Source organism: Chlorocebus sabaeus, chromosome X, assembly GCF_047675955.1.
Source record: "Chlorocebus sabaeus isolate Y175 chromosome X, mChlSab1.0.hap1, whole genome shotgun sequence".
NCBI lineage: Eukaryota > Metazoa > Chordata > Mammalia > Primates > Cercopithecidae > Chlorocebus > Chlorocebus sabaeus.
Window position 1 is genome coordinate 114,570,402 of NC_132933.1, and position 10,710 is coordinate 114,581,111.

A 10,710-nucleotide genomic window follows, 5' to 3' on the forward strand; every position below is an offset into this window, starting at 1 on the left:
ACAAAGGGTCCTTTTGTGAGAGGTCAGACCCATTCACTTCTTTACCGTGATCCTAATGCAAGACACAGACACATACTGACCATTTCAGACTACCTGTTTACATCTTATATGGTTCTAGTGCCAAGAATGTACTTAAACTTTACCCTTTCTTTTTATAAAATGACAGTATTCTGCCAGTCACTCCCAAATTGTTTCAGTTTAAAGGTAAGTGCTTTCTGTGGTTTCAAGTAGTCGTCCAGATGTGTTTAGAATAATTTTAAATGTGCTTAGTGTGAGTGCTATGATGTGATTTCTAGTGAAAATGTCATTTTCTAATAGCTTTCTCAAATTTAGAAAATGATATAGTTCCAAAAGTTCTTCATTGTTATAGATTTCTTAAAGTTAATGAGTAAAATTGTAGTTTGTTATGAGTGTTTTACTTATTTCTAAAATAAGGTAAAACTCCCAAGTGTCTTTTTGTAATAGCATGATATTATCCTGTGGTTACATGAATACCTCAGTTAACAAGCCCAGTTGGAGTTTACCCAGATGCTAGGTTAGCCAAGCTTTCCAAGTAATTGAGGATTATGCTGGGAACACAGCTCGCTGATCCCTCCCTCTGTGAAAAGAGGGGCATAATCTGAAATCCTTTGTCTCAGGAGCACTGTTCTTTTTAGTTAACCTTTCGTTTACATATATTTATGAAGACAACTATCAGTCATAAGTCTTAAATCTAGTAATCTTCCCATTCCCTTTCAAAGTGAAGTTGTTTCTGATAATTTTAGCTACCCATAATGTATACCTGGCTAGGCATGATACACAATACAAGTCACTCAAAGGGGAAAATAGGCCGGGCGTGGTGGCTCACGCCTGTAATCCTAGCACTTTGGGAGGCCGAGGCAGGAGGATCACCTGAAGTCAGGAGTTTGAGACCAGCCTGGCCAACATGGCAAAACCCTGTCTTTACTAAAAATACAAAAATTAGCTGGGTGTGGTGGTGGGGTGCCTGTAATCCCAGCTACTCGGGAGGCTGAGGCAGGAGAATCACTTGGACCCGGGAGGTGGAGGTTGCAGTGAGCCAAGATTACGCCACTGCACTCCAGCCTGGGTGACAGAGCGAGACCCTGTCTCAAACGAAAACAAAAAACGGGCGGTTGGAATCATGCAGACAAAAACAAAGCTTAAAAGTAAATGGTAACGACCTCGTGTTAACCCTACCCAGTCTAATCAATCATCATTTGAAATAGCTGTCTGCCCTGGTACCATATTCCTTTCTCCCACATTCCTCTCTTGCATACGTTGCCCCATGACTTTGGATTAACCTAAATCTAGTTCTTCCCGAGTAACTTCTGAAACTCATTTTAAAATCTCAAAGCTTTATTTACTTAGGGCTTCCTGTCCCCAGTGGGAATGCTATTAGGCCACGCCTTTGCAGATTGGCCTGAGGATGACACTAATGTTTATTACTAAGGTGTACTGTGTAAACATCCTCTTCCTAGCCTGGATTTTCGCATTTTATATTTTTACCAGAAGAAAGGTGAGTTAAATTTTAGAGGCATTGTTTTCCAACCATGATTCTGTCAAATATCAATCAGGCTTTATCCTTAGCCAAACAGCCACTAGAAAGCTGACCACCGAAAGCTAATTACAGTGTTGAAGGGGATATGGTCTGAAGCAAATATTGCCAAGATGAACTTGGTACAAATGTTATTTGAAGGAGTAAATGGCACTGATTACTGCTTCACATATTTTGGAAACAGTTATAATAGACTATAAATAAAGTTATAACTTAAGTGTGTAAATGAAAAGTATGGGGGGAATCTAATGAGAAACCTAATATCTTAATGACAATAAGAGTATTTCACCCAAAATTAGAAAGGTAAAAAAAAATTTTTCAGTGTAGAATAAAGGTTAAAACTAATATTTTCTGCCTATACTTAATAAGTATTCCATGATTTACTATCAGCCTATCAAATCCATAGACAGGTTCTTTTATCATTTGGATTAGCTGGCCAGTAGCCCGATAGAACAAGTTCTACTTCTGTCTGGTTTTCCTTCTGTTTTTAATAACCATGAGCAAACCATTTAAACTGTCTATGTTCCTTTATCTTTTATCCTGGAATGTAAATAATTACACTTACCTTCCTCATGACTATCAGTGAATTGTTCTTCTGAAGTGATTCTAAATCCCTATATTTTGGAAAATGAACGTAATATATAGATATGATTATGTTATAATGCTACAGTGGACAGAAAGCTTTTTAAACTTTTCTCAAGGTTAAAAGCACTCTGAGACAACCAAGAAAGACTATTTAATTTTTTTTCCATTGTAACCTTGCCATGGGTGCTAATAAGAATTTTGGAAATCCTAGTCATTGAAATAGAGTGGCATGCGTAAAATCCTTGTTAATATAGTAACTTGATATTCAGGATAGATTATGCAGTGTTCTTTGGCTTCAATATTTGAATTAATATTTTTAAGGTTTTTTTAGATGACACAAATTATGACAGCAATATCAAATCCCTAGTTCTTTAAAAAGAAAGTCTTACTCTTCTCTGATGGTTAATTTTGTCACAGGATGATGAATTTTCTAAAACTGAGGAACTACAACTGGAAGATGTGGATGAGGAAATTAATGCTGAAAATCTGGAAAGCAAGAAGAAAATCGTGGGAGATGATGAAAGTGTTCCTACAGGTTCCCACAGTAAAACAGAAGGAGCAGAAAGAACCAGTGATGATAGCTCAGCTGAAACCATTGAAAAGGTATGATGCTAGGTGCTTAAATCCTGACATCCTGGGAGAAAACATACGGGTTCTCTAGTTTCTGCAGAGGACAGATCCCAGTTGCCTTTGGGATCAGAAATACTTCCATGAATATCTTCATTCATGTGCCATAGGAGAAAGGCTTTGTCTTATTTGTGAATTAAGCAAACTTTGTCTCTAGCACACTTTCTAGAATGCTGCGTGGTAGCATTCTGCCTCCTGCATAAGTGGAAGTAGAGTGGTATGGGCCAGGATAGTACAGTGTTGGGAAATTAACCAAGAAGTTCAACACTCAGTCCTTGAAATGTTGAAAGTGCAAAGTTAGGAGCCCTGGCACTGGTGGCAGAAATGGGTGTGTATGTGTATGCACACTTGTGTATGTTTTCATGTGTGAATGAATGAAAGTTGGTGATAGCAGTATTTGAAGTTGTGATCAGTTCTTCAAAGGTGCAGCCTAGACAAAAGTATGTATAGAAGGAATAGGAGAAGATATCACTAAGGAAGCAAAAATCACCCTGAAAGTGGAGCTAGAGATGCCCAAAACATAATCTCTTCCATTGTCAGTTTTGACCGAGAGTGACCTTGCTAGGAGATAGTTGGTAGGTTTGAAATCATTTATTTGCTAACATTACTCTGGATTAACTTCAGAAGTATGGAATTCCGCAACCCAAACTGAATGACATTGTACTCATTCATTTTTGTTTTCATTCTTTTAGCCTCTCATGCAGAACACTGAGTTAGTCATACCTTCTAGTTGATGAAACACTGTCATCATTGGTCTGTGCAAGGCTCTTCTCATGTAAATGTATTCTCTTTTAGCTCCATTCCCCTTCCCCTTTTTCCCTAACATAGACAACCACTGAAACATTTTTGTCGTTTTATTTGAATGTGTATTTGTGAAACATGTTTTGTGTGCATACATGTTTAATTTACAAATTGGCATTGTGCTAAAGGTCATTCTTTTCCTTGGTTCCTTCTTTATCCGAGACTCCTTTCTCTCACTAAGAAAAAAAAAATATTCTAGCAGTTACTGTTTTCTTTCAGAAGAAGAAAATGATTCTGTTTATAGGAAACATTTATGAGTTCGGGTTAGGGTGGTCCTTAAGATTATTTAACACAGCAATCATTAAATACCAATTTGACACTGTAAAATGTTGAGACAAGTCATATGCCAATTAGTGTTCATGAATCTTCTTTGAGGAGAATTCTTGAGTCATACAGTGTTTTTAATCACACAATTTTAAGCCAGGAGGACATTTGCAATCAGTCAGCATCTAAGACCCCTCGCTTTACAAGAGCTCAGCAAAGTGAAGTAATTGTCACATGTTTATGTCGTTAGCTAGAGGCGGACTCTGGAACCTGCTAAAAGATTCAGACTAAGTTTTCTAGAACAGCACAGAAATGGTTTTTGTTATATTGCTTTGTTACTGTTTATAGAAAGAAAAAGCCAACCTGGAGGAACGGGCCATTTGTGAATACAATGAAAACCCAAAAGGTATGAGCATGTTTGATAACATACATACATACATACATACATATATATGTGTGTATATGCCATAATTGGGTAATTATAAGCTTACATGTAAGTTTACATATATGTTATAATTTTTACTGTCATATGATCCTCATAACAAGCTATGAAATATGTGATACAGACTTATCTGTTCTTATATATAACCACCACAGCTTCTTCACATACAAATATTTGCATTATTCATGGCTACTTATGTGTCATTGTTAAGGATTTTTTTTTTTTTTTTTTTTTTGAGACAGAGTTTCGCTCTTGTTGTCCAGGATAGAGTGCAATGGCGCGATCTCGGCTCACTTCCGAGTAGCTGGGATTACAATCGCGTGCGGCTACGCCTGGCTAATTGTTGTATTTTTAGTAGAGATGGGGTTTCGCCATATTGGCTAGGTGAATCTCGAACTCCTGACCTCAGGTGATCCTCCGGCCTCGGCCTCCCAAAGTGCTGGGATTACAGCATGAGCCACCGTACCCAGCTGGTGTTAAGGAATTTAAGCAGCCTTTTTGCTACCTTTTCTCTCTTTATTGAATCAGTATTATTAAATCAAGATTTTGCCCCAAATTCCAATTTGTATCTCTAGTGCACACTGCCAGACTCCATTGCCCAACCAAGTTGGGACTACTGGGCTGGTCTAAAGCCACAATGGCCACCCAGTTATTTACCCCTGAGGGCCCAGAACTGAGTCTCTTACCATAAACACTGAAGAGAAGTCCTTTCCCAAGCCTACCTATTAGTGTCAGAGAACAGGTGCTGTGGAATAGAAGCAACTGTGATTGCCCTTGCAATCTACATAATCTAGACCCAAATCATCTGTGTTTCTGTAGTACGACTCCCACATTGTTTCCACACCATCACGCTGCAGTATGCATTTTACTGTGTTCTTATAAAAAAATAACTATCTGTAATACCGGATATCTGATCTAAACTTAAGCTGAAGAATGAATAGTTTCCTTAATCCTATTCCTTTTAACTTCTGCCACAAGAGTTTTACAGTATTTTAAGCAAGTGTTAAAAAATGTATCACCTGTAAGTATTCTTAACATATAGCCTAAAGCACTACAAAGAAATTAAATATAAGCTTTAAGTAGTTGATAATATAAAATTAATGCATATGCTTCACAAGTATACTTTAAAGATAATTATTCAGATATAGAACATGTGGATTAATTTGAAACAAAAAATAGCATATCCATTTGAGTACAAAGAATGTAATTATAACTAGGTTAATTTTTAAAGTAATTCGTATTTTACAGAAGTCTCTAACATTTACTATTACCTTTGTAGCTGTATTTGGATACTGGTCATCTAAACATTTACAACTTTGTTGAGGTCATTCTGGGCTTTTCACTTTACCTCAACTTTTCAGGAAATATGCAGTGTAGATATTGTCCACTACTCCAGGGGTGAGCTCTTTTCGTTTTACCCCACAACTCAGGGTTCATAGAGTTTCACTGAGAGCATCAGGTCTTTTCTTTTCCCTATTAGTTAAAACTAGTATTTCTGAATGATCCAATTGTAGGATACATGCTTGGTGATGCAGAGAGCAGTTCATTAGAAATCCTAGAAAATAGTGAATCAACACCAAGCAACGACATGAAAAAAACACAGAAGGTAAGTGAAATGAATTGTCTTTTTTAATGCTAAGACCAAAGTATTGAATTGTTCCTTTTACTTTTCTTTTTTTTTTTTTTTTGCATTTTATTTTATTTTATTTTATTTTTATTTTTTTATTTTTTATTTTTATTTTTTTTATTATTATACTTTGAGTTCTAGGGTACATGTGCATAACGTGCAGGTTTGTTACATATGTATACTTGTGCCATGTTGGTGTGCTGCACCCATCAACTCGTCAGCACCCATCAACTCGTCATTTACATCAGGTATAACTCCCAGTGCAATCCTTCCCCCCTCCCCCCTCCCCATGATAGGCCCCAGTGTGTGATGTTCCCCTTATGGCGATCCACATAATGTAACTATCTTAGTATGAGTTTTTATGGCCCCAAAACCTGAAGAATTTCAGGTGATGTCACATATTTTTAATATACTACCTTTCCTTTGGTTAGCATTTGAATGAAGATCTTCTTTTCATCCTTTTACTTTAACTTATGTTTTACATGTGTCTCTTGTAAATGGCCTATACAGCTGGATTTTGTCTTTGACATTTTTAACATGCATACCTAAAATCTAAAGCTCATCAGTGTTCCTATCTTTTTTCCCAAATAATGCCAGGACCTTAGAAGAATTTTCTTGCCTATCACCTCTTCTTTCTTATTTTAGAAGTTATGGTACCCAGTATTTAAAATTTTTTAACATCACAAATCATACGTTTTTAGTAATTTTTATGCTACTTTTTTACTCAGCTGTCCTTTCTGGAATTCTTATTCTTCCTGAAGAAATATTTTGGAAGTTCCTGTCACAGGTGTCTATTGACAGTTAAAACTTTTAGTTTCTGTTCACTTGAAAATATCTTTATTTTACCATAGTTCTTGAATGATAGTGTGACTGGTTGACAGTTACTTTCTCTTAGTATCTGCTCCCATTATTGCTGTCTATAATTTCGCTTTAGTATAATTGCTGATAACTTTGTATATAACCTGCCATTCTCTATGGCTGCTTTTTAGATTGTCTTTGATGTTTTCAGTTCACTATGAGATGCTTGAGTATGGAATGTTTTTGTTTTTTTTTTTTTTTTTGAGACGGAGTTTCAGTCTTGCTGCCCAGGCTGGAGGTGCAATGGCGCGATCTTGGCTCACCACAACCTCTGCCTCCCGGGTTCAAGCGATTCTCCTGCCTCAGCCTCCCAAGTAGCTGGGATTACAGGCATCTGCCACCACACCTGGCTAATTTTGTACTTTTAGTAGAGACGGGGTTTCTCCATGTTGGTCAGGCTGGTCTCGAACTCCTGACCTCAGGTGATCTGCCTGCCTTGGCCTCCCAAAGTGCTGGAATTACAGGCTTGAGCCACCATGCCCAGCAGATATGGATTTTTAAATTTTAACTTACTTGGAATGTATTATGACTCTTGAATCTGAGAATTCATGTCATTTGTCATTTTTTTTTAATTCTCATCCATTATATATTTTAATATTTTCTCTCCCCCCTTTCAAATTTTGATATAAAACTTTTTATTTTATGGTACATGTCTTTTAATATCACCTTCATATTTTCTATGTGTAAGTGATATTCTGGGTAATTTCAGGGCCTTCATCAATTTCATAGTTTCTCTTCAGCTGAGACTACTTGGCTATTTAACCTACCTATTAAGTTTTAATTTCAGTGACAACATCTTTCACATTTTAAGTGAAGTTGTATTTTTGTTCTTTTTTAAATCAATCTGGTCTTTTAAAATCAGTATCTTGTTTTGTGTGTGTGTGTTTTTTTTAATTCTAGTCCTTTAAGCACACTTAGTTTACATTCTGTATTTAGTAATTCCAATGTCATTCTTAGGAGTCTAAACATGTGTGTTGCTTTGGCTGACTTGCTAATGGTGATTTGTTTCCATATGTGTTTTGAAATTTGTATTGTGAGTTCATGTTTCACTGGGACTTTTTTTGTGGAAATCCTTGAAGGCCTCAGAGTAAATCCATCTCTAGAGAGTTTGCATTAGCCTTTATTAGCTCTGGAGTGACTGAGGGACCACTTCAAGTTCATTTCTCATTTAAGGGTTGAGCACAATGTTTGTAGGTAGACTTATATTAAGGGCATAGTACTTAGAAGGTCCTCACATTATGTAGGGTTCCCATCATTTTGTAAGATCAAATTGTTTCAAAGTTAAAGGTCTAAGTTATGAGTCAGCAGATGCTATTTCAGTTCTTAATCACCTCTGAGGCTTCCTGTTCCTTCTTTCTTTTTTGGTCTACAAGAATTTCCCTTAGTTTTTGGGAAGATTGCCTGTACATTATAAAATTTTATTTTTTATACTTAATCAGCATTTCTTGGTATTTTATAGTAGCAGACTTTTTGAAGTTGTATATTTCTTCACCTTTTGAAGTTGTGTATTTCTTCACCATAGCAGGAACAGGAGTTCTTCCATTTTAATCCATAGATCCTTTTTCTAGACTCTTACTTTTTGGATTACCACTTTTTGCCCTAGTTTCTCCACTCTTTAAAGCTGGAGGTAAGCTATTATCATTAGCACCATTTTTATTTCTGGAAGAGCCAAATTTTCACCTGGTTTTTGTTTCCTGCTTTTTGTTTTGGCATCTTGTCAAAACCATTATTTGTGTTACCGCTCTTCAAGAATCCTATTTTCTTCCTGGCTACATTCTCAAAGGGCCTAAATCAAATGAAACTTTTGTCACCTTCATCTCTTCTGCATGTGGCCCTGTTGGCCACTCCCTTCTTGATGCATTTTTCTCTCCTGACTTCAGAGCTGCCTAGTTTTCCCGATTTTGTACCTACAAACCTTGGTCCTCAGTTCTAGCTCCTCTGCTGCCTGCCTCTCCCTCTGCTCTTTTTGTCTCTTTTCTTATATTCTGTTTTCTACCTGCCTGGAATCTCTGGGTTATCAGGGCTACTTTCATCTCTTGCTTATATTCTGCATATCTGTAGCCCCAGCCGCCCCTGAGCAGTAACTCCACATATTCGACTGCCTACTCAGACCCACACACACAGGCTCACACAGCCATCGTTTGGCAGCACTAACTTTTTTTTTTGAGATGGAGTCTCGCTCTGTCACCCAGGCTGGAGTACAGTGGCACGATCTTGGCTCACTGCAAGCTCCACCTCCTGGGTTCACACCGTTCTCCTGCCTTAGCCTCCCAAGTAGCTGGGACTACAGGCGCCCGCCACCACCCCTGGCTAATTTTTTTTTTTTTTTTGTAGTAGAGATGGGGTTTCACTGTGTTAGCCAGGACGGTCTCGATGTCCTGGCCTCATGATCCGCCCGCCTCGGCCTTCCAAAGTGCTGGGATTACAGGCGTGAGCCACTGCGCCCGGCCAAGCAGCACTAACTTTTTGCCAGAAGTTCTCATCTACAGGAATGGGGAGGTACATCATTCTCCTTCAGAATATTACAATAGAAATTCACTGTAGCTGCCATACACTGAGAATCACAGACATGTCCTGAAAATTACTCCTCCTGGATACATTTAAAAGTTACAATAGGTAATATTCTAATTTTGATATATTTTTTCTCTTACAAACTTAACAAAGTGAAACATTAAATTTGTTCTTTGAAGCAAAAGATAACATATCACCAAGGTGTTGATGGTGTTGAATGTTAGACCCTGAGAGGTCTTGTGGTTTTAGGATGGAATCCTGACTGCCTTTTGGTGAAAGGAAAAATACAGATGCTAAGAATGCACCTTAATACATGTGGTACCCCATAAAGAGATGATGAAATCATGTTCATACTTGTTGAAAATGATATCCCCTAAATACTGTTAAGTGAATGTTTCACTTATGGAAATGAATATTTGTGTGTGTGTTTTTTTCCTAGATTTTTCTATTCAAAAGGGTCCCCTCAATAAATCAAAAGATGGTCAAGGATAACGATGAGCCGCTCTCAGAGATAAAATCCAGAGGAGAGCAGATCATTTTAAAAAGCGATAATAAAGATGCTGACCAGAACCACATGAGTCAGAATCATCAGAATATTCCACCAGCAAATACAGAGAGAAGATCAAAATTCTGTACAATACTATAAATATATATTTATGTTTTCACAGTCACCAAGTGTACTGTAATTTATACTTGAAAAACGTTATAACTTATGAAGGAAAGTTTCTGATAGTAGTCTTTTAAAGATATAAGTCAACATGTTTTATTCGGCTTCTATCAGTGTGACCAGTTTTGATATTTATTTATGCTAATATTTTTAACAAGTTGTTTCAAAATATGTATATCTCAAATTCTCCCTCAAGTGTTGTGGCCTTAACTGTTCAGTGTTGCAATAAAAATATATATTTTTATACATTGAAAATTGAAATAAGATATTTCATAGTTTTTACTAAACAATTTGACTTCTTTATAATTTTATAAGGCAATATTTGCAATCTCATGACACTAACAGTTTTTGATGTATTTACAGTTTTTACAAAACTGAGGTAAAATTGTTTATAATGAACATATTTTAATAAACTATATCTGGTCAGTTCCACTGTTACAATTGATGAGTATTAATAAAATTAGGAGGTGCTTGGCATTAGCAATTGACAAAATGGGGGCAAAAATAATTTTAAAATATAGAAGTATGCAAAATGCATTTACCCCTGAGTAAAGAAAATTTCATTGCAACTGTATAAATAGTACATCTTGTGGACAACTGAGTGCAGAAGTTTCTTTGCTTCCCACTCCTTTCTTTTTCTTTTTCTTTTTTTTTTTTTTTTTGAGGCAGAAGCTCTGTCACCCAGGCTGGAGTGCAGTGGCACGATCTCGGCTCACTGCAACCTCTGCCTTCCGGGTTCAAGCGATTCTTCTGCCTCAGCCTCCCAGGTAGCT

General features: G+C 36.9%; 1 protein-coding gene across 6 annotated transcripts in view; it reads left to right on the forward strand.

The window, feature by feature from the left end:
• The window catches only part of RPGR (retinitis pigmentosa GTPase regulator), a 59,220-nt gene extending 48,851 nt beyond the window's left edge, over positions 1-10,369 (forward strand). For all 6 annotated transcript variants that reach the window (XM_073013800.1, XM_073013804.1, XM_073013803.1 and 3 more), the window contains 4 exons: positions 2,558-2,743; positions 4,181-4,238; positions 5,789-5,880; positions 9,710-10,369. In XM_073013800.1, coding sequence (XP_072869901.1) covers positions 2,558-2,743; positions 4,181-4,238; positions 5,789-5,880; positions 9,710-9,916 — 543 coding nt within the window. In that variant the 3' untranslated portion in view covers positions 9,917-10,369. The remainder of the gene's footprint in view (positions 1-2,557; positions 2,744-4,180; positions 4,239-5,788; positions 5,881-9,709) is intronic.
• The last annotated feature ends 341 nt before the right edge of the window (positions 10,370-10,710 follow it).